We start from the raw sequence: 24,151 nt of genomic DNA on the forward strand, positions 1-24,151 counted from the left end.
GTGGAGTGATCAGAAACATCTGGAGAATGGTTGTCATAGCATTGCATCGCTCTCTTCACTTAACTGTTTATACCACTCACCCACTGACACTCTCATCTTCTCAGATTGCCCTTCCCTAACCAGCCTCAGTTTGCTCTTGTTGCTTCTGTTTCAGAACTCAGACGCTCCATCCCATGGGACAGGACTAGATTTCTTGCAGTCAGCCAAGGTCAAGATGTCCATTGGGACTAAAATTGTGGCCATTCTGTTTCTCATCATCAGTCATCCGTAGTGACTTGTGTGTAATTCCTCATCGTGGTTCTAGAAGTTTGACCTCCTCTCTCATCTTTGCCCTCTGTCCTACAACCCCCAATTGTGAGAACAAAGTCATACGATTAAACTGTAGCTTCACACATTTCTTGTGCAACGACTGCTTTGCTTCTGCTCAGTGCTGTGCTTTTCCCTCCTTTCATGATCTCTGGTAAACTTTACACCAAGACATTCCAATTTAGGACTGTTATCTCTCCTAGTAGAGTTTCATTTTTATTTTCTGATCTCTAAATAATAGAATAATTTACATTCATCTGATTGCATTGGTTCTAAACCTGGGTGGAGTAAACAATTAAATCACTGTATAGAGAAAATGTGATTTAAAGATATGGAAAATGACTAAAGATGTTATTAAATTCTTTTCTCCCTATCTTAATTTCCAGTGAGTTCTTCATGCCTGGGCTGGTTGATACACACATCCATGCCCCTCAGTACTCTTTTGCCGGGAGTAACGTAGACTTCCCACTTTTGGAGTGGCTGACCAAGTACACATTTCCTACAGAACACAAATTCCAGAGCATCGACTTTGCTGAAGAAGTATATACCAGAGTTGTTGTAAGTATCCTGCTTATGAGTATTGGTGCATTGTGTTCAGTCATCTATAGAAACATCCATTTCTTGGGGGCAGATTTAAGTTATTAAAAATAGGCCGTTAAGGCTATACTAGGCTGTACAGACCTATTCGGTTCTTTCATAGCTCAGTGAGTTTGTGACCACTTCACCTACATAGCTAGCCACTAGCAAAGAGACAGCTTGAATCTAAATCCTCAAATCCCCTGGGTTCTCATTACTCTCACTTACTTCTCGTTTTACTTTACTAAATTTGGGTTTAATGCATATGTGTGTTCCTTTACTCTTGCCAATCCACAGTGCCGTTCTAGGTACCATATGGAATAGCTGTGTAACCTTTGGAAAGTTCTGTGACTCATTTTCCCCATTTGTAAAAAAAAAACAGATAATGATAGTACCTACTTCTTAGGATTGTTATGATAATTAAGCAAGTTAATATTTGTTAAGCTCTTAAAATGGTGCGTGACATATGTATTTGCTTTACAGAATACCCAAGGAAATCTAAAATTAAACTTTCAAGTTACAGTGAGAAGGGTATCACATTATTTTGGTAGCTTCGAAAGGAAGGAAAATAGGATGGTCCCCTGTTGCAGGGCGTGTGGGAATGTGATGAGCATTAACCCAGCAGAGAGAACTAGAGCTAGTTCAGTCAGAGAACAGTGGCTGTGGTGTGTGCCAACTAAAGGCCCTGAAATGTCCTTCCTTCCACTCTATCAGGAAAATCAGTTCCCTTTATTCTACTCCAACCCTATGCCCAGTCCACTTAGCAGCCAGAAATAACTTCTGCAGCTGAGAATTAAAGCTGCCAATATCCTATCTGACCACTAACTCTTGTCATCTAGCATACTGAGTCTGAACATTCCTGCATTTTTATTGGACCCATTGATGGTTTTTCTCTTAAAGTAATGGTGTGAGGGTGATAATATTATAAGCCTTATACAGTGACCTAGCCACCCTGCCAGTTTCCCAGATCTTGCATCATCCAAGCCTTAAAGAGTAAAAGCAAGTGCTATCATTTATATACTTGCCTTGCTTAGTTATAAATTCAGTGTAATTGTGGACTTTACATATTTAGCACGGATCCACGTGACACCAGAAAAACTGAGAAGGACTAAGGCTGTGTTGGAAGTTGCTGGTGCATTGTGTTAATGAATTGTGTTAGCCACATCAAATCTTTTTATTCTCAAAATTTATTTATACCTTGCATTGTTCTGAAAAGCGTTAGAGATATCTTAAAATTGCATTGTATACAAGAGAAGAAAATGAGTCATGAAATCACAGCAAAGGGAAAAAAAGGAGGAGGAAAAATAAAATAAAGCCAAGAGGTAAATGTGTACCATGGGGGTCCATGCACTTGTTAGGATTTGTCACACATTTGGCTGTAACTGACCCAGAGAGGGAATTCAAAGTATTTCATGTCAGCGAGTACAGAATAGGTGAAATAGGTGTTATTCTCTACAAGTATTTTCGGTGTACACATCCTCTGTTTCTGATTATGAGCAGGCCCATAGACTTTAAGAGTTGGATGAGCTGAGAGTATAATTGACATTTGTTTAAGAAAGTTGAGATTTGTTAACTAGAACCTGTCCCTAAGGCTGAAGACTGCCTGTGGCAATGCAAAGGGGTGCTAAGGCAGTACCCATGAACCAAGACATTTTTTGTTTTGTTTTTTATTTTCTGCCTCAGAAAACAGTCCTGGATCTATTCTTCAAGAAATGGGCAATCCAGACCCCAGAGTTTTGCACCACAGATTTTGACAGTGATAATTTAATCTGAAAGTAATTTAAAGTATATATTAGCAAACATCTCCTAAGATTGTTAAGAAAAAAATCCCAGTCAGTCAGTTAGTCCTGGAATATCTCCCTTTAAACATTGCAAGTGAGAGACTGAAGTTTCAAATTGGACTTTGGACTGGAATGAACCAAAAAGACTCGAAAGTTCAGGAATCTGTATATTATATAGATTATAGTCAAGGGACTGGAGAGTGAGATTCTTGGTAAATATGCCAAGACAAACTGGTTGCAAATATTCTCCTGGATAATAGAATGAATATGCTTACTCTATGGGGTTGTCAAATTCAGCAGATAAATTCAACTAATTCCAAAGAGGTGTCAAGTCATTAAAGTACAGGTGAAAAGACAAGGAGTCAGGCCACTCTTTTCCCCTGTTTTAGCTCATGGAAATTGTATAACCTGTTAAGGGGCCTGTTGATACTGGCGTTGAAGCTCAGTAGTAGTTGGCAATCTATTTTGAGCTCAAAAGTCTTGGTCTCAAGAATTGACAATTCTTATCAAGAATTGAAAGCAGGGGAAAGGTTGGGAAGCACAGCCAGTATTTTGATGTTATTCCTGACAGATTTCTGTATAAATTGGAAAGTCATCATTAATGGAAAAGCCCTCTCAAAAGCTTATGAGAAACTAGGGTGGAACAGATGCCCAGAAACCCAAACATGTAACATGCGAAGAAGAAAAGTAGCTGCATTTTAGACGGCTTACCTAGTAAGATTTTTCAACCAAATTCCTTCCTTACTTTTTTAACTACATAAGTCACACACATGTGGCTGAATGCAGTGGGAACCAACAGGAGTAGCTTTGGAGGTTCTTTCTTCTCTCCCTCCTTCCCTCTCTTCCTTCCTTTTTTCCCCCTCCTCTATGGGCTCTCCCTGTCCTGTCCCTTAAATGTAATTTGGGCCGATTCTTGAACTTTCTAGTCTTTCTAGTTTGTTCCAGTCCAATTTGAAACTGCAGTTTCTCATCTAGAAGCTTTTCTGTATGAGAAGCGTTTTCCCCCCTGACTCAGAGGAAGAACTTGCTGTTGGTGAATGGGTAGTACTTCCATTGTCATTGTTGCTAATTAGCTGAAATTTTCCATTTTCATCTGTTCTTCAAGCCCATTTTAGAAAGGTGTTTAAAGTGTTGAGAATTTAGAAAATGTCAGATTATACTTCTGTTTTAATTTTGAGTTTCATTTTATTTTGCTTAGTAAATGTAACGTGTGTGGTTTTTTTTCTTGGGAATTAGTTCACTGTTATTTTATGACCCAATAAAAGGTCAATTTTTATGATTCTACACATTTTAAAAAAGACTGTGTTTTCTCTGTCAATATGACTTTTTAAAATATCTGTTAGATTAGGTTGTTAAAAGTGTTACACAAGTCTTGTATCGTTTTCCTCTATAGTCTCCCACATAATAAGACAAAAAACTTAAATAGTCTTCCCTTAAAGATGCAGCCCCCTCACCATGTCCTGTGTTACATCACGTGAGATTTTAGTTCCTGGTTTTTTTTCTTTGCCATCTACATACATTTAATTTAAAATGTTTTTTTTTAAGTTAATTTTTTTATACAGCAGGTTCTTTTTTTTTTTCACAGCTTTATTGGAGTATAATTGCTTTAAAATGGTGCGTTAGTTTCTGCTTTATAACAAAGTGAATCAGTTATACATATACATATGTTCCCATATCTCTTCCCTCTTGCATCTCCCTCCCTCCAACCCTCCCTATCCCACCCCTCTAGGTGGTCACAAAGCACCGAGCTGATCTCCCTGTGCTATGCGGCTGCTTCCCACTAGCTATCTGCTTTACGTTTGGTAGTGTATATATGTCCATGCCACTCTCTCACTTTGTCACAGCTTACCCTTCCCCCTCCCCATATCCTCAAGTCCATTCTCTAGTAGGTCTGTGTCTTTATTCCTTTCTTACTCCTAGGTTCTTCATGACATTTTTTTTGTCTTAGATTCCATATATATGTGTTAGCATACAGTATTTGTTTTTCTCTTTCTGACTTACTTCACTTTGTATGACAGACTCTAGGTCCATCCACCTCACTACAAATAACTCAATTTCGTTTCTTTTTATGGCTGAGTAATATTCCATTGTATATATGTGCCACATCTTCTTTATCCATTCATCTGATGATGGACACTTAGGTTGTTTCCATATCCTGGCTATTGTAAATAGGGCTGCAGTAAACATTTTGGTACATGACTCTATGTGAATTATGGTTTTCTCAGGGTATATGCCCAGTAGTGGGATTGCTGGGTCATATGGTAGTTCTATTTGTAGTTTTTTAAGGAACCTCCATACTGTTCTCCATAGTGACTGTACCAATTAACATTCCCACCAGCAGTAAAAGAAGTTTCCCTTTTCTCCACACCCTCTCCAGCATTTATTGTTTGCAGATTTTTTGATGATGGCCATTCTGACTAGTGTAAGATGATATCTCATTGTAGTTTTGATTTGCATTTCTCTAATGATTAATGATGTTGAGCATTCTTTCATGTGTTTGTTGGAAGTCTGTATATCTTCTTTGGAGAAATGTCTATTTATGTCTTCTGCCCATTTTTGGATTGGGTTCTTTGTTTTTGTTATTGAGCTGCATGAGCTGCTAATAAATTTTAGAGATTAATCTTTTGTCAGTTGCTTTGTTTGCAAATATTTTCTTCCATTCTGAGGGTTGTCTTTTGGTCTTGTTTATGGTTTCCTTTGCTGTGCAAAGCTTTTCAGTTTCATTAGGTCCCATTTGTTTATTTTTGCTTTTATTTCCATTTCTCTAGGAGGTGGGTCAAAAAGGATCTTGCTGTGGTTTATGTCATAGAGTGTTCTGCCTATGTTTTCCTCTAAGAGTTTGATAGTTTCTGGCCTTACATTTAGGTCTTTAATCCATTTTGAGCTTATTTCTGTGTATGATGTTAGGGAGTGTGCTAATCTCATACTTTTACATGTACCTGTCCAGTTTTCCCAGCACTACTTATTGAAGAGGCTGTCCTTTCTCCACTGTACATTCCTGCCTCCTTTATCAAAGATAAGGTGACCCTATGTGCATGGGTTTATCTCTGGGCTTTCTATCCTGTTCCATTGATCTATATTTCTGTTTTTGTGCCAGTACCATACTGTCTTGATTACTGTAGCTTTGTAGTATAGTCTGAAGTCAGGGAGCCTGATTCCTCCAGCTCTGTTTTTCATTCTCAAAATTGCTTTGGCTATTCGGGGTTTTGTGTCTCCATACAAATTGTGAAATTTTTTGTTCTAGTTCTGTGAAAAATGCCAGTGGTAGTTTGATAGGGATTGCATTCAACCTGTAGATTGCTTCAGGTAGTAGAGTCATTTTCACAATGTTGATTCTTCCAATCCAAGAACATAGTATATCTCTCCATCTATTTGTATCATCTTTTATTTCTTTCATCAGTGTCTTATAATTTTCTGCATGTAGGTCTTTTGTCTCCTTAGGTACGTTTATTCCTAGATATTTTATTCTTTTTGTTGCAATGGTAAATGGGAGTGTTTTCTTAATTTCACTTTGAGATTTTTCATCATTAGTGTATAGGAATGCGAGAGATTTCTGTGCATTGTTTCCTGCTACTTTACCGGATTCATTGATTAGCTCTAGTAGTTTTCTGGTAGCATCTTTAGGATTCTCTATGTATAGTATCATGTCATCTGCAAACAGTACAGCTTTACTTCTTCTTTTCCGATTTGGATTCCTTTTATTTCCTTTTCTTCTCTGATTGCTGTGCCTAAAACTTCCAAAACTTTGTTGAATAAAAGTGGTGAGAGTGGGAAACCTTGTCTTGTTCCTGACCTTAGTGGAAATGCTTTCAGTTTTTCACCATTGAGGACGATGTTGGCTGTGGGTTTGTCATATATGGTCTTTATTATGTTGAGGAAAGTTCCCTCTATGCCTACTTTCTTGAGGATTTTTGTCATAAATGGGTACTGAATTTTTTCGAAAGCTTTCTCTGCATCTATTGAGATGACCATATGGTTTTTCTCCTTCAATTTGTTAATATTGTGTATCACATTGATTGATTTGTATATATTGAAGAATCCTTGCATTCCTGGAATAAACCTCACTTGATCATGGTGTATGATCCTTTTAATGTGCTCTTGGATTCTGTTTGCTAGTATTTTGTTGAGGATTTTTGCACCTATGTTCATCAGTGATATTGGCCTGTAGTTTTCTTTCTTTGTGGCATCCTTGTATGGTTTCGGTATCAGGGTGATGGTGGCCTCGTAGAATGAGTTTGGGAGTGTTCCTCCCTCTGCTATATTTTGGAAGAGTTTGAGAAGGATAGGTCTTAGCTCTTCTCTAAATGTTTGATAGAATTCGCCTGTGAAGTCATCTGGTCATCGGCTTTTGTTTGTTGGAAGATTTTTAATCACAGTTTCAATTTCAGTGCTTGTAATCAGTCTGTTCATATTTTATATTTCTTCCTGGTTCAGTCTTGGAAGGTTATACCTTTCTAAGAATTTGTCCATTTCTTCCAGGTTGTCCATTTTATTGGCATAGAGTTGCTTGTAGTAGTCTCTTAGGATGCTTTGCATTTCTGCAGTGTCTTTTGTAACTTCTCCTTTTTCATTTCTAATTTTATTGATTTGAATCCTCTCCCTCTTTTGCTTGATGAGTCTGGCTAACGGTTTATCAATTTTGTTTATCTTCTCAAAGAACCAGCTTTTAGTTTTATTGATCTTTGCTATTGTTTTCTTTGTTTCTATTTCATTTATTTCTGCTCTGATCTTTATGATTTCTTTCCTTCTGCTAACTTTGGGTTTTGCTGGTTCTCCTTTCTCTAGTTCCTTCAGGTGTAAGTTTACATTGTTTATTTGAAATTTTTCTTGTTTCTTGAGGTAGGCTTGTATAGCTATAATCTTCCCTCTTAGAACTGCTTTTGCTGCATCGCATAGGTTTTGGATCGTCGTGTTTTCATTGTCATTTGTCTCTAGGTATTTTTTGATTTCCTCTTTGATATCTTCAGTGATCTCTTCATTGTTTAGTAATGTATTGTTTAGCCTCCATGTGTTTCTGTTTTTTATGGTTTTTTCCTTGTAATTCATTTCTAATCTCATAGCGTTGTGGTCAGAAAGGATGCTTGATGTGATTTCAATTTTCTTAAATTTACTGAGGCTTGATTTGTGACCCAAGATGTGATCTATCCTGGAGAATGTTCCATGCTCATTTGAGAAGAAAGTGTAATCTGCTGTTTTTGGATGGAATGTCCTATAAATATCAATTTAATCTATTTGGTCTATTGTGTCGTTTAAAGCTTCTGTTTCCTTATTTATTTTCATTTTGGATGATCTGTGCATTGGGGTAAGTGAGGTGTTAAAGTCCCCCACTATTATTGTTTTGCTGTCAATTTCCCCTTTTATGGCTGTTAGCAGTTGCCTTATATATTGAGGTGCTCCTATGTTGGGTACATAAATATTTATAATTGTTATATCTTCTTGGATTGATCCCTTGATCATTATGTAGTGTCCTTCCTTGTCTCTTGTAACACTTTTATTTTAAAGTCTATTTTATCTGATATGAGTATTGCTACTCCAGCTTTGATTTCCATTTGCATGGAATATCTTTTTCCATCCCCTCACTTTCAGTCTGTATGTGTGTCTAGGTCTAAAGTGGGTCTCTTGTAGAAAGCATATATATGGATCTTGTTTTTGTATCCATTCAGCAAGCCTGTGTCTTTTAGTTGGAGCATTTAATCCATTCACGTTTAAGGTAATTATTGATATGTATGTTCCTATGACCATTTTCTTAATTGTTTTGGGTTTGTTTTTGTAGGTCATTTTTTTCTCTTGTGTTTCCCACTTAGAGAAGTTCCTTTAGCATTTGTTGTAGAGCTGGTTTGGTGGTGCTGAATTCTCTTAGCTTTTGCTTGTCTGTAAAGCTTTTGATTTCTCCTTCGAATCTGAATGAGATCCTTGCTGCGTAGAGTAATCTTGGTTGTAGGTTCTTCCCTTTCATCACTTTATCATGCCACTCCCTTCTGGCTTGTAGAGTTTGTGGTGAGAAGTCAGCTGTTAATGTTATGGGAGTTCCCTTATATGTTATTTGTCGTTTTTCCCTTGCTGCTTTCAATAATTTTTCTTTGTCTTTAATTTTTGCCAATTTGATTATATGTCTCTCGGCGTGTTTCTCCTTGGGTGTATCCTGTGTGGGACTCTCTGCACGTCCTGGACTTGGGTGGCTATTTTCTTTCCCATGTTAGGGAAGTTTTCGACTATAATCTCTTCAGATATTTTCTCGGGTCCTTTCTCTCTGTCTTCTCCTTCTGAGACCGCTATAATACGAATGGTGTTGTGTTTAATGTTTTCCCAGTGGTGTCTTAGGCTGTCTTCATTTCTTTTCATTCTTTTTTCTTTATTCTGTTCTGCAGCAGTGAATTCCACCATTCTGTCTTCCAGGTCACTTATCCATTCTTCTGCCTCAGTTATTCTGCTATTGATTCCTTCTACTGTAGTTTTCATTTCAGTTACTGTATTGTTCATCTCTGTTTGTTTGTTCTTTAATTCTTCTAGGTCTTTGTTAAACATTTCTTGCATCTTCTCGATCTTTGCCTCCATTCTTTTTCCGAGGTCCTGGATCATCTTCACTATCATTATTCTGAATTCTTTTCTGGAAGGTTGCCTATCTCCACTTCATTTAGTTGTTTGTCTGGGGTTGTATCTTGTTTCTTCACCTGGTACATAGCCCTCTGCCTTTTCATCCTGTCTGTCTTTCTGTGGATGTGGGTTTTTTTCCCCAGGCTGCAGGATTGTAGTTCTTCTTGCTTCTGCTGTCTGCCCTCTGGTGGATGTCTAAAATGTTTTAAATTTGGATCCTCTGTCTTTGTTTTGGATGTATTTTCTTAGACGATGATAATCTTTTCCAATAAGGTGGGTGAAAAACAATCCAAATCCTTGAACTACCAAAAATGGTGTTACTTTCTTCTGACTCTTGAATGATGCACTTCAGCTACAGAGAGAATTTTCTTTAAAATGATTTTCCCACCAGCATCCAGTGTGCTGATGTCAATCTGATTGTCATTCCCTTCTAGCTAATTTGCTGGCCTTCAGGATTTTCTTCATTCTTGAGGTTCTGAAATTTCACTTAGAGATATGTTTTTGTTTTTGTTTTTTTCAGTCCATTTTCTTTAATATAGTATTATTTCTGTTCTGGGAAATGAATTTCCTTCTCTCTCTTTCTTGTGCATGCATGCTCATTTATTTTCTCTGCCACCCCCCCAGCCCATTTCCCTTGCTCTTAGTATATTCTTCCCTCCAATCTGTTCTTTCTTTCGCAACTCTTCTTAGAAAAATAGTGAAACTTCTGCGTATACTTTTGCGCTACATTCTCAGAGAATGCTAGTGGCCCAAACTGGCAAGTTATTATATTCACTCTCACTGTTACAGTAGCCTCTTCCTTTGTCAAGGATACAATGTCCTAGTCTATGCACATAACAATGCTTATTTTAGATCATTTTTTTGCCTCTTGTTGCTTTAGTAAGTCTGATTCCTCATGTGTTCATTCAACAATGTTTACTAGGCACACACGAAGATCCAGGCACTTTTCTGGTTGCTGGAGATTGAATTCGATGCCTCTGTCATGGTGTTAACTTTTCTCTTGGGTGTGTGATTATGGTAGCAAGCTAGCACATCCTTTTCTATAGGTGACAGGCTATATAAACATCCTTTACTTGCAGCCAGAAATATTTTTTTTCATGTGCCTTAAACTTTGAAAAGATTGACATTAAAATCCAGTTTTCCTAATTCTCTTGCCCTTCATTACTAACTGACATCACTGGTCTCTCTTTTTTGTTGTTCTTTTAACAGTTGGCTGAAGCTGAGTAGTGGCTGCTAGGATACGGCATGTTCTTCCCTATTACTTTAAGTCCAAATTATTTTCCTCCTGCAGACGTTTACGTTTCTAATCCAACCCCATTCTAGTCAAGAGTCCTCTTATTTCACAAATGAGGAAACTGATGTTGAGAATGTAAAGCAACTTTCTCAAGGTCACACAGGTCATAATATGCAAGAAGCAAGAACTCCAGTGCCATTTTTCCTCTGCACTTTAAAAAGCTTCTGCTATGTGTGGGGGCTGGGGGCATATGGGAAATCTCTGTACCTTCCTCTCAATTTTGCTGTGAACCTAAAACTGCTCTTAAAAAATGTCTTAAAATTTTAAAAAAGAAGAAGAAGGAAAAGCTTCTGCTTAAGACAGACCCTGCTCAGGTCAATCAGTACTTTTCCAAGTGCTGAGACAAGTCAGGCAATATCAGTTCTGATTTCTTTCTCAAACTCTTCCCACTGCCTTCTGTTCCTTTGTTTCACTCTGGTCGGGATTGTCTCTGGCACTGCTATAATCTGGGCATTCCCTTTGGTTCTCCTCTGTGTTTAATTCCCATTTTCTGGACCTAAGAAGTTCTTTTACTTTGCATTACTCTCACATTTTTTAAAAACACATCTTCTACGAGCTTTCTAAGCTCTTAAAGGAGAAAAACATTCAAGATTTTGTGTATCTAATCATATATCTCTATTCTATTTTCACACTTGACTGATAATTTACAAGGGTATAAAATTCTACTTTAAAATAACTTCCCTCCTTAAATCAACTATACTTCAATAAAATAAATTTTTTAAAAATTGAAAAAAACCTTCCTCCAGAATTTTAAAGCCATTGTTCTGTTTTCAGCATCACTGGTGTTTCCTGCCATTTGTCTATGACTGGTTTTCTTTCTCTGGAACCTTTCAGAATCTTCACTTTACTTGTAGACTTAATATCTCACAATTATATGCCTTACTTGGCTTCTGTTTTTCATGCACTGAACTGAGCATTCTATGAGGATTTTCAGTTTGGAGAGACTATTATTTCTCAGACAATTTCACCCCCTTCATTTCCTTTAAAAAAAAAATTTTTTTTTTTAGAACTTTTATTCTAAATGTTAGATCTCTTAGATTGAGCATAATTTTTTTATCTTTTCATCCTTGACTTTCATATTTCTTCTCTGAGAAATTCTCTTCTAATTTAACCTTCTGTTGACTCCCATATTTCATTGTTAACATTTTTACTTTTGGAGAGCTCTTTTATTTTTTTTTTGCGATACGTGGGCCTCTCACTGTTGTGGCCCCTCCCGTTGCAGAGCACAGGCTCCGGACGCGCAGGCTCAGTGGCCATGGCTCACAGGCCTAGCCACTCCGCGGCATGTGGGATTTTTCTGGACCGGGGCACGAACCCGTGTCCCCTGCATCGGCAGGCAGACTCTCAACCACTGCGCCACCAGGGAAGCCCTCCTGCAGTGTCCGTTGAACCTTATTAAATGCACATTCATATTTAAGTGTGATGCTCCAAGATGCTGACTGGAAGATCTGGGTGGGGTAGCATTTGTTGACTGGTAAACTTCATTATATGATGAACAGTGAAGGTAGTAAACAGCCCTTTAAATTGTGGGTCCCAAAAGTCGTGAGGACATTTTACTTCTAGAGCCATTCATCTTCTCTAGGAAGAAGTCCTTCAGTCCTGCCAGGACTGGTGGAAACAGTACATGTGGCATTTTGGGGAAGATGACCAAGGGTCCCAGAGGTCAGCCAGATGTCCACTTAAACCTCTTCTTTTCAGCCTATGCCTCACCTTGTCCTTTTGGGCTTGTACCCTCTAAATACTATCCAATTTCTACAAAGGGTAAATCTCTTCTGCAAGGAGCAGGTTAGGGGTGGTTGGCTGATTTCAGCAGGGAAAAGAGTCCTGCCAAGGTTTAATTATCTGTATACAGACTTTCAGCCAATTCCCTGTTAACAGCCACATGCTCCTTTCTCTTTCCAAGTTGCCTCCAGGTTCTTATACTTGTTTTTTCTTCCGAGAAGATGCTGAAATATTTCCGCTGCTCATGTCTCCTCTCTGCTTATGGTTTAATAAATGTTATACTCCTTTACTGGTATTTTAGTAGAGATTTGCTGAGGAAGAGAGATGGATACATTTATCAATCTGCTAGGATGAACTAAAAATCTGGCTGAATAACTGTATCCTGTAATCACTAGAAAAATCTCATTTATTCACTCCCAGATGCAATAAAGTTTGCATATTCTTAAACAGTCCTAAAAAAATAAGGAATTAATTAGTATCACATTTTATAAATTCTGCAACACAGAACTGTGTGAATCTAGGAAATCGAAAGCATCAACTTCTCCTCTAGCTAACACTTTTAAAATATAAATACTTTTACCATTTGCCTTAACTACATTTCATATTGAGATGGCATGCCTTTAAATAAAAGCATCTTAAAATTGAAAACTAAAATTCCATTTTCATCTGTATATACCATGTGACTCTTCTGGGCACAGGCGATTCATGGTTTTTGTGATTTATTTTTAGAGGAGAACACTAAAGAATGGAACCACCACAGCTTGTTACTTTGCAACAATTCACACTGACTCATCGCTGCTCCTTGCGGAAATTACAGGTGAGGAGATGAAAGGATGATTTACGGGCACATGAAGCATGTCCAGACCATGCCAGCAGTGACTTATACTTGTGAGCAGTCCTGCCTTTTAATTGCTAGAATTTAAGCACTGCATTTCTTGCAAGTAATTAGGTATTTGTGTATCACTGTGGCCCTTGAACTTTTTCTGTTGTTTAAGTAATTTATTTACCTTTAGTTTTTGGCTGCAGAATGATGTAAATGGGTCTGAATTTTGTGTATTAATTTAGGGCTTTTTGGAGCAGGTTTACTAATTCTAGCAATAGCAACAGTTTATCTATCAGCAGATAGATCTTAGCTGTTGGCTAGACTCAGGGCACTATGCTAGATGCAGGGAACACAGTAAAACGGAAAATAGTCTCTGCCCTTGAGGAACCAGACAGGATTAACTGATTAATAGGTACATACATTGATTAATGACTTTAGTAATGGCTGTAGTGCTTTTACTAGATGCCTGGTATTGTGCAAAGAACTCTACGTGGACTAGTTCAGCTCAGTTGCAAACAGCCTTCTGGAGCAGTTATTCAGGTCCTTGTGTTACAGATGGATAAACTGATGCTCAGAGAGGTTATGTAACATGCCCAAGTCACACAGCTAGTAAGCAGAGATGAGACTGGATTTACACTGATGATTCCAAAACTTGTACCCAGTACAGTGCCTAGCACATAGCAGGTGCTCAGTAAATACTGTTGACTGATGTGCTGACACTACTGCTTGCTGGCCAAGGTAGTTTATACCAAAGACCTCAAGGGTGACACTGAAAGTAAATATTGCAAATTTTGGAGGAGACAGAATGAACCCAGGGTTGGCTCACCTGGGAAGATTTCATTGAAGGGATCTTTAAATTGGCCTTTGAAGGGAAGATAAAATGAGGAGAGAGGAAAATGCCTTTCAGACAGGAAAGATGACATGGGGGTATGGGTATGGGGACAGGAACGTTCATAGTGGATATACAGGAGGCAGGGAACAGAGTAGCTGAACTAAAGGGAAGGATTCATGGCATGGTGGGATGGGAGAGGTTGGGCAGAGGGGATGGTTCAGTCTCTGGAGAGATTCAAATATGCATCAGACTCAAAAAAAGTTTTCAGCGAGATGAGGTATGTGATGAAGGTGGTGTTTTAAGGAAGAGTAATCTAATGGCCAGGCATTACAGTGAATTACAGGGGAAAGAGAGAGATAGAAAGACTTCTGAAAGACTCAAGACAGCGGTGGAGACATTGTTGAAAAAATGAACATTGCCCCATGTAGCATCAACTTTCTAGCTGAAATAGAATTCCTCTAGCACCTTTGATAAGCATGAGGTTCTTCAGTGCTGAGAACTGCTGGTAGGAGTTAAGTAAAATCCCCCACAGATAATGATATTGGCACTGCTACACTTAAGAATAGTGACAGTATCTTTTCTAAGCCCATGTGCCAGCCACTTTACATACATTATTGGGTATAGTCCTCATAACCCTGCACATAGAGGAGGACACTGGGCACATCTGGGTTTAGACCTTAAGCAAATAATATCCTTCATTCTGGGAGTAATCAGAGGAGTAAGGTGCTAATGGGAGAACCTTTACTACTTACAGAATTGATCGAGGTCTTGTTGTTACTGTTCTTAAATGGTGTGATGATCTTTTACATTCTCACTTATGTTTTTATAACGATTTTAATTTAAGATGTTTTAAAGAGGCTTAGGAAAGGTACAGTTTGGGAGAGAAACATGACTGTAGATTCTTTTTGTGTGTGTCTCACAGATAAATTCGGGCAGCGGGCATTTGTGGGCAAAGTCTGCATGGATTTGAATGACACTGTTCCAGAATACAAGGAAACCACTGAGGAATCAATCAAGGAAACAGAGAGGTATGTTTGTCTTGATTTGTCTTACGGATGGAGTTGGAGATGGGAAAAAGAAACCTCTTTAACCCAGGCAGAACGTGCACATATATCACTGCCTGGGTTTGCCTAACTTCATGAAATTGATCTGATCCTAAGGAAAATGTTGCATGTCAGTACTATTTTTGTATATCAAATCATATTTTAAAGCCTCTGGGAACTTGTTATAGGAGTCCTAGGGCAAATCCCTTTATAAAATGAAGGATTTTTTTAAAAAGTAAATGATTTGCCCACTCCCTGTCATTCGTTGTAGATTGGGGCTTCTCCTGTAGATTAAACTTGCACTTAAGTGTCTGTGGCCTGCTCATTAAATTACTTTTGGTTGTGGGTCATCCTGTTGCTTGAGATCATGTGCTTTTGTTATGTTCTTTTTATTTTACATGGGGATATGCTAGTGATACCATAGGTACTTTTTCTGTATTTCTTTAACGGCTTTTCCATTGTGCCTTGAGGATTTGACAAGGAATTGTGTTGTATGACACTCAACATCCAAGAGATATAGAAGAAAATTCTTTAGCTTTAAATCTTGCCTAAGACCAAACATATCCTGATGCAAGTTTGAGAAGTCCAACTTTTCTCCATTCCCAGGCCTCCTTCACCTTAAGTGTGTCCTCTGTAAAGGGTGGCTTAGGTGCTGCTATGTTCCCAGAAAGAGAAGGAAGCACACACTTTCCCTTTAGCATTTGGCCATATGCTCAACTTTTCTATGAATCTGTGTTTGTGGGAATAGTGAACCCTGATTCACATTTTATTCTTAAACAAAGGATTACCAGAAAGCAGGAAGCTATAGCTCATAAATATTTTCAGCCAGGGCAGAAACAGTCATTTCATAGGCCCTATGGATACCACCATCCCTGCAGATATAATTGGTAAGATCACCATCCCCGTCACTACCCATTTCACAACCATGTCTGGCCTATTCCTTCTGCTTTACTCCAACATCCATGCCCAGTAGGACTCAGCCTTTGAAAATAAATGATGCTATTGTGATTCTGTGAGCAAGCAGCTTCCACTTTAGGGAAACTGGGAGTAGAGAGCCCCATGGCTTCTAAACACCTCCAGATACACAGGACTCCATGACTCTGATATCCATGGAACATAACATACTGCAGTATTCCCCCAAACAGAGCTAAAGCTAGAATGGCTTGAGCGCTGTGGGATGGCTTGAGCGCTGTGGGAATACTTGTGAACAGCCCGGCTGATGTTAGATGATAAAATTGCATTTCCCTGTGATTTTGCACTCCATCGCTCTGGCTGCAAATGAGAAAGCAGGGTAATTACTGCTTGCTAATCCTTAATTAGTGGTGGTGAAACATGTGCAGCATTAGAAATGTTTACATGGAAATTAGGACATGTAAGGCTCATGTTTTCGTGCTTTTAAAAAATTAATTTCAAAAATGCCTGAATGTTCTAACTTCCCGTTTGTTGCTTTATTTCAGATTTGTGTCAGAAATGCTCCAAAGGAATGTAAGTAAACTTGTTCCCAGCTCGCTTTTTAATTGCCTTCCTGTTAGTTGTAGGATTTGTTCTTAAGCTGTTTGGTAGAGGTTAGCCTGTATACATTTGGCCTATTCCATGCATGCAGAAGTATTTTCCTAAAGCCTTAAATTGTTTTCATGGTGGATGCATCAACTCAGCTTAGGAAGGTCAGGCATTTTTTACTTTCTCAGTGGTTTTCCCTCCCTCTCCTCTGGGACCTTCTAATTTCATAGGACAGGCCGGTGGGGAGGCGGGGGAGGGCTTCATGCATGTAGACAGATTGGTGGCAACTGGATGCTGTGGCATGGTTTGTTGGCTACATCACCATTGGCTCTGGCCTCTTGTACCCCCTGATCTGGTCTGAAACACAGGTGGTGTCCAGCCCTGATGCCCCAGCCAGACTGCCTTGGTCCACAGATGCGTGCATGTCGTGTGGCCTGCAGGCACTCAGCCAGGCACCCCCGTTCCACAGTGCCCTGGTGTTGGTGATCCTGTGAAGACAGTGCTGTTTTCTGTCCCACCCCCAGCAGGCTTGTCTATGGCTCTGCTGTGCCGTCTCTTAGATTTGCAAACCAGACTCTTCCCTCACCATTTTTTAAGGTCTGACTGGAAGCCATAGGAAACCTCAGTATTGCTTTCAGTCTAATCTTGGGAGACCTAGGTGCAGCTTTGTGGATCCTTATCCTTGCCGCTCTTCTATGAGTCCTTCTCTACTGCTCAGCCACAAAGGTGACATCAGAGCCATGCCTGCAACTAAGTAAAAGTCCTCAGGGAGGCCATGGCCAGCATACCACCCCAAGATGTAGAAAGGGGAACAGGCTACCACTTCATTCTTAGTCTTCCCAGCACTCTCCCTTAAAACGTCTCCTCTGCCTCCTAATTCTCTTCATAAAAGCCACCCAGTCTAGGCCTGGTCTGAGCCTTCACGTGCCTTGCGTTTGAGATGGGATCTTCTTCCATTGCGTTTGAGATGGGATCTTCTTCCATTGAACTTGGTGCTACAGAATATACCCTTCCTTGTTCTCCGTGAGCCATTTCCATGAAATCCAGCACTTCCACCCACTCCTGGAATGAAGGACTGTCCCTAGAGATGAAGACATAAAATCATTTTGTGGTATGATATGCATTTCCTTACCAAGTGTTTTTGATTATTTCCAGTATTTGAGAGTGCAGCCCATAGTGACACCACGTTTTTCCCTTTCCTGCTCTGAGACTTTGTTGGGTGAACTTGGGAACATCGCGAAGACCCATGATTTGCACATTCAGGTGGGCGTTTTTCTCCTATTTGCCTCTGTCTAGACCTGCAAGACTTCTCTGTACCCTAAATTCTGGCAGTAATCTCCAATTCTTTTACTGAGATGATGGAGGAGGTGGGTTTCCCCTTTTCTCTTTTAGTTCTTTTGGTTGGCAATTAATGTGACATAAAGCAGATTAACAGGAGAAAATCAAATTTATTATGTGCATACAGGAAATCCACATAAGTATGAAAGAATTCCAAAGACAGCGAGGCAAGGTGAGGTATATATATATTCTGGACTAAGTAGAAGGAAACAGGGGTCTGAGGTTTCAAGGAGAAATAAGGTAATTCACTGGAAGATAAAAAGAGTTAATATTTGGTAAACAAAAGTTTGCTGAACCATTCAAAGACAATGGGATACAGACAAGTTTGATTAAATGGGCTTGCTAGGTTCCTCTTGTCTACCATGCCTAATACCTTACTACAGTTATCTATGGTAATAGCTCCTTCCTGGGACAGCCCTCCTATCTTAAATTCTTTTAGGTGGTAAGGAGGGAGTTCAAAGGTTCTTCCTGAGTCTTTCGGGCATTGATTGGTTTTTAACTCAAAATAATCTACATGGGCTTCCCTGGTGGCGCAGCGGTTGGGAGTCCGCCTGCCGATGCAGGGGGCGCGGGTTCGTGCCCCGGTCCAGGAGGATCCCACGTGCTGCGGAGCGGCTGGGCCCGTGAGCCATGGCCACTGGGCCTGCACATCCGGAGCCTGTGCTCCGCGGCGGGAGAGACCGCAGTGGTGGGAGGCCCACGTACTGCAAAAATAATAATAATAATAATAATAATCTACATGCCAGAGTGGCACATCATGGGGGTGGCCTGCCTTTAGCCCCATAAGATCTCAAGATACAGCATCATAGGACATAAGGTCCCTTACAGATATCACCTAAATGTAGTTCTCTAATTTTTTAGTTAAGAAAAGAAACCTGAAGTTCCTTTTGCCTTCAATCTTCTCTGATCTGGCTCCTAGAGATGAGAACATCTTAAGTAACCAAGCAAGATCAATGGCGAACTGGTTACCTGTTCTCTGTAGGATACATTTAATGCATTTCTTTCCTGCTCTCTTCTATTTGATACTTTCTCAGTGTTCTAGTCCTTCCTTTTTGGAGGAACCGTCTATTATTTGAAAAGCAAAAAGAACCTAATTTCCACCTTACCAAAATGGATTTAAAAGCCCTTTTGTTCCAAGTTTCTTAATTTAAAATCAGGAACAAAACAGTGTATCTTACTTTGTCATTAAGCGGTTGCAATTTAGGAATAAAACAGTTTCTAAATCTTCCAGCTGGGTTAAAATTGGGAGCTCCCCTTCCCCCATCCAAACTTCATTACATACTGCACTAAAATTCTCCCTCTTAAGAGCTATCTTAAAGGGCATGTCGGGCTTCCCTGGTGGCGCAGTGGTTGAGAGTCCGCCTGCCGATGCAGGGGACATGGGTTCGTACCCTGGTCTGGGAAGATCCCACATGGTGCGGAGCAGCTGGGCCTGTGAGCCATGGCCGCTGAGCCTGTGCATCCGGAGCCTGTGCTCCGCAACGGGAGAGGCCACAACAGTGAGAGGCCCGTGTACCATAAAAAAAAAAAAAAAGGGCATGTCAGGGAAAGGCAACACATAGATCCTTTATCATTTTTTAGGGTGGAAGTTTTGTTTTTTTTTTTTTAAGATTTGTTAGGACTCATTAACTATTTTCATTTTTTCCCTTTTTTTGATGGGCTGTGATATTCAGTCCCACACAATTGCAGGGGAAGAAAAAGTTATCCTTGACCTATTTAGGGTCCCTGGCTGGGCCTGAAAACTAAACTGACAAAGCTAAACAAGAGAAAAGCATACAAATTTATTTCATATAAGGTTTACATGGCACAGGAGCCTTTATAAGGAAACAAAGACACAAAGAAACAGACCTGAGTATTTTTATGTTAGGTGTGGTGACAGGTGTACAGTCCTGGAGGAACATAAGTTAAGGAGTACGAGGTAAGTGTATTAGCAAGGCCTGTTTCTTCTTGGTTCCCTTTGTCTTCAGAGATAAGGATGCTCCTTTCCATGTATAGGGCGGGCGCCTCTCATTTACGAGAGCCTGTGCTCCGGTCACAGGGGAAAAGGGTGGGGGCAAAATCAGAGTGACCTTCCTGCTTCTGCCATTTTCTCAAACCCCTTCAGCATAAAGTATTCAGTATCCCAAGGTGGCGTATTTTGGGTTTGTGTGTCCTGAATCCCAGAAACACACAACAAAATCAAGTATATACTTACTGGCGTTGTATATATGTGTATAACTGCATATACTCAAATCTATCAAAATGACACAAATCTCTTCTGATGCCCATGCCCATTTCTTCAGTGGTCTGGAGTTCCTCAAGGCCAAGGATAGAACTCATTCTGCAGGTAGAACATTCTGTTTTTAGTCCAATGCTGTTGTTTTCTTTCATTTATTTGGTTATGCATACTCTACCTCAAGGAGAAAGGCAAATGGCATTGCTGTTCTTGGAAGTGGTAACTTGCTCATGAGTTATTTCCCATAATACATGGTCATCACCAGTTGGTCAGAAATGATTTTTGTTTTAGGTGAGGGGTTGGGATGGTGACACTTACGTTGTGTCTGCAGTCTCATGTTTGTGGTGCCCTGGAGAAAGGACTGTGCCGGGGGCCAGGACTCACTTGTTTTGCTTGCGTGTGGATTCTTATAGGCTCTTTCTTGATGACCGCAGGACTGCCTAGCTCTGTTATTTTCCAACTGTTTCCTGCAGAACTCATCCTGGAAGCTGACAAAGGGGATAGAATGGGGACAGGGTCCCAGAGTCCTAACCCTGCTTCATCCTGCGTAGCAACTTGTTTATGCTGTTTACATATTGAATTTCTATGATTTTTTAAATAAGAATAACACATCTAAAGCTAAAAGAATTTGGAAAATCACTCATCTATCCCAACGCTTTTATTTGAGAGATGAGAACATGGAGGCCCAAAGAGAAAACAATGGACTCAACCCTAAGACACATAACTAGGGTCAGAACTTGGGCTAAAATTCAGCTTTTTATTTCAAATTTCAGCTTTCTATGAGTGAACCATGCTCTGTCCTTTTGATGGCCAATGAACTCTTCTTAAACAGCCAACACCAGAAGTAGTAGGTGATCGACCATGAATAGCTAGGCTCTTACTCTCTACAAGGAGTACTTTTTATTTTTACTTATTCTTGCTATAGTTTGGAATTTGAAAAGACTTTGTCAGAAAAACATCACATGGGTTAGGGTTAGGATATTACATGTTCATATAATTACATTTTCATAGTTTCTTCGTCATATATATCTTATATAATAAGAATTGTTTCAAATAAAATACACAAGAATCTTCATTTTTTTTACCTAGGCAAGTAGGAACCATCCATATCATTTGGGGGTAGGAAGTATAATTTCTAATGGTATTTTACATTAAAAAATTGAAAATATTTCTTTTCTTTTAGAGCCATGTAAGTGAAAATCGTGATGAAGTTAAAGCTGTGAAAAACCTATACCCTGGTTATAAAAACTACACAGATGTGTATGATAAAAACAACCTTCTGACAAATAAGGTAAGTTGTACATCATGATATAATCTATATGAAGTACGGCATATTTATCTAAATTTTAAAATCTCAGTAGTAATCTTCAGACTTCTATGACACACGTGCATTTCCCAAACTCAAGTACAGAGTGTGCATATTCATGTGTGCGCAGAATTAAAAATGGGCCTGGTTTCATCCCTAATGAATAAATCATTACATTTATTGGTAAATAAATCTAAAAGCTTCTTTGAGGTGGGAATGTCATGTGGTCCAAGGACATTTTGTCAGTATCCATTAGAATGTAAATGTGCATTCCTTTGAGTTAGAAAATGTATTTCTGAAGATCCATTCTGTAAGGACTATGACTAGAGATGTTAATTACATATGAAAGTTAAAAAATGGCTATCAGTGGGAAATTGTTTAAATTATAGAACATACATAATTAGAATTTTATCCAACATTCACAAAGAATGAAGTATACAGACTTACAAGGAAGAGTGTTTGTACAGTATTGTCTGATATGTGTATATACGTGCGGGTGCGTGCTCACTTACCAAACACTGTCTGGAAGACACACATTGAACGTTAAAAGTGATCCTTCCTGAGGGAGAAAGCAGAGGACTTTTTACTTTTTATTTTTAAACACTCTAAGATTGCTTTGTAAAAGAAATGAGTATTACTACATTTATAATTAAACAATTTTAAGTTAATAAAATTAATATGAGTGAGGAGAGACCTCATTACAACAATATACCCCCTGGCCTTGGCATTTAATGAAATGTATGAACTGCATGGAGAGTTTAACTATTACAGCAAATAAATTCTTAGGGACTTTGTGCTCAGAGATCTGAATGTGACTGATTTGAAAGGTTAATACTCTGCACAGATCTTGTTTATGCTACATCATAATTTTCATCCTCCTCTACATATATTTCTATATAATTAATAAATTAGCCTTCAATTTGCATGTTAATTTTACTTGCATAGAGGTCAGCTGGACCAACCCTCATTTATTTTATAGATTAAAAAAGAGAGAAAAAGATCCACAAATGTGTGGGACTTTCGTAATCCAATGTTTTCACAGGCCTTTTCTGAGGTGTAACTTGGGCACAGTGATTTTATACATATAGGTAATCATCAATGTTTTTGTGAAGATAACAGATAAGTCACAGCTTTTATGTGCACCTATAATATCTTGCTGTGAGTGAGGACTGACTTAAGCATTTTTGAGTGGTAGACTCCACATAGGATGCTCTTCTCTCCAGACAGTGATGGCACATGGCTGCTACCTTTCTGAAGAAGAACTGGATGTATTCAGGGAACGAGGAGCATCCATCTCACATTGTCCCAATTCTAACTTATCGTAAGTAGGCAATTATTGATTAGTAGATTATGAACGTTTGGGTTGCAAAGTAGCGGCCAAATACCTTTGTTTTCTCAGTCATTCCTCCAGTATCTCCCTTCTGTAGTTATGTTCAATTGGGATGTGAACTAGATAGAAGGACACCTACCTATACTGTACTGGGGAGACAGCACTTAAAAGAGGCTATTTTTTGCAGAGTATGCATTTGAAGAGCACTACATCTCTTAAAATTTCTGAGTTTGCACAAAACAGAACAATAGGAAATAGAGTTCAAAACCAATAGCACTGAGAACTTAGAGCTAAGGACCGAAAGAGTGGGTGTGCCAACCAGGTGTTCCAGAGAGAGTGTACTGACCTCTTACTACTTTGTGTTGTACAAACTACTAGAAATGTGCACATTACCAGAAATGGTGCAATGCTACTAGAAGCCAGCACCCGTCAGTAAATGTCATGCTGCTATATCTGACGAGATGCACTTAGGAGGGGACTTGTCCTGCTGTAATTCGCGCAAACAAAATTTTTATTTAAACCTGGTTCTTAACCTTTGAAAGGTTATAGATGCATAAGGGAATCAGATGAAACTTGTGGTCTGGATCATCAGGAAAAAAACCCCATACAGGGCTTCCCTGGTGGCGCAGTGGTTGAGAGTCCGCCTGCCGGTGCAGGGGACATGGGTTCGTGCCCCGGTCTGGGAAGATCCCACATGCCGCGGAGCGGCTGGGCCCGTGAGCCATGGCCGCTGAGTTTGTGCTCCGCAGGGGGAGAGGCCACAGCAGTGAGAGGCCCGCGTAACGCAAAAAAAAAAAAAAAAAAAAAGCCCATAGACATAAAAATGCTGCATCTAATTTCAGGGAATTCATAGATTCCATAATGCCAATCCTTGGATGCTAGGCTAAGAATTCATGCTCCACAATTAGATACAGAAAGGATTTCTCATTTCTTGTGTTAGCTGGCTCAGAACAGAGCTAGAGGCAGGTTGGGGTGGATCATTCATATATTCATTCAATAAATTTATTAGCTTCTGCTAGACTTTTTTTTAACGTCTTTATTGGAGTATAATTGCTTTCAATGGTGTGTTTCTGCTTTATAACAAGGTGAATCAGTTATACGTATACATATGTTCCCATATCTCCTCCCTCTTGCGTCTCCCTCCCTCCCTATCCCACCCATCCAGGTGGTCACAAAGCACCGAGCTGATCTCCCTGTGCTATGCAGCTGCTTCCCACTAGCTATCTACCTTACGTTTGGTAGTGTATATATGTCCATGCCACTCTCTCACTTTGTCACAGCTTACCCTTCCCCCTCCCTATATCCTCAAGTCCATTCTCTAGTAGGTCTGTGTCTTTATTCCTGTCTTACCCCTAGGTTCTTCATGACCTTTTTTTTTTTCCCTTAGATTCCATATATATGTGTTAGCATACAGTATTTGTCTTTCTCTTTCTGACTTACTTCACTCTGTATGACAGACTCTAGGTCCATCCACCTCACTACAAATAAGTC

General features: G+C 39.4%; 2 protein-coding genes across 13 annotated transcripts in view; one reads left to right on the top strand and one right to left on the bottom strand.

Moving 5' to 3' along the window:
- The window catches only part of GDA (guanine deaminase), a 260,601-nt gene that overhangs the window by 188,548 nt on the left and 47,902 nt on the right, over positions 1-24,151 (top strand). For all 4 annotated transcript variants that reach the window (XM_079925961.1, XM_079925962.1, XM_079925964.1 and 1 more), the window contains 7 exons: positions 693-864; positions 13,003-13,090; positions 14,851-14,956; positions 16,429-16,456; positions 17,627-17,734; positions 21,208-21,315; positions 22,554-22,651. In XM_079925961.1, coding sequence (XP_079782087.1) covers positions 693-864; positions 13,003-13,090; positions 14,851-14,956; positions 16,429-16,456; positions 17,627-17,734; positions 21,208-21,315; positions 22,554-22,651 — 708 coding nt within the window. The remainder of the gene's footprint in view (positions 1-692; positions 865-13,002; positions 13,091-14,850; positions 14,957-16,428; positions 16,457-17,626; positions 17,735-21,207; positions 21,316-22,553; positions 22,652-24,151) is intronic.
- LOC307188602 (uncharacterized protein) overlaps positions 1-24,151 on the bottom strand; it is a 205,414-nt gene that overhangs the window by 21,427 nt on the left and 159,836 nt on the right. For 3 of the 9 annotated variants that reach the window (XM_079925966.1, XM_079925970.1, XM_079925971.1), the window contains 2 exons: positions 21,843-21,889; positions 17,976-20,512 (listed from right to left, as the gene is read on the bottom strand). In XM_079925966.1, the coding sequence (XP_079782092.1) occupies positions 20,260-20,512; positions 21,843-21,889 (300 nt within the window). In that variant the 3' untranslated portion in view covers positions 17,976-20,259. Of the gene's footprint in view, positions 1-16,924; positions 17,553-17,975; positions 20,513-21,842; positions 21,890-24,151 lie in introns of those variants that run through there. The other 6 variants (XM_079925972.1, XM_079925973.1, XM_079925974.1 and 3 more) reach the window with 6 other exon arrangements.

This window comes from Stenella coeruleoalba (genome assembly GCF_951394435.1).
Source record: "Stenella coeruleoalba genome assembly, chromosome: 7".
Lineage (NCBI taxonomy): Eukaryota > Metazoa > Chordata > Mammalia > Artiodactyla > Delphinidae > Stenella > Stenella coeruleoalba.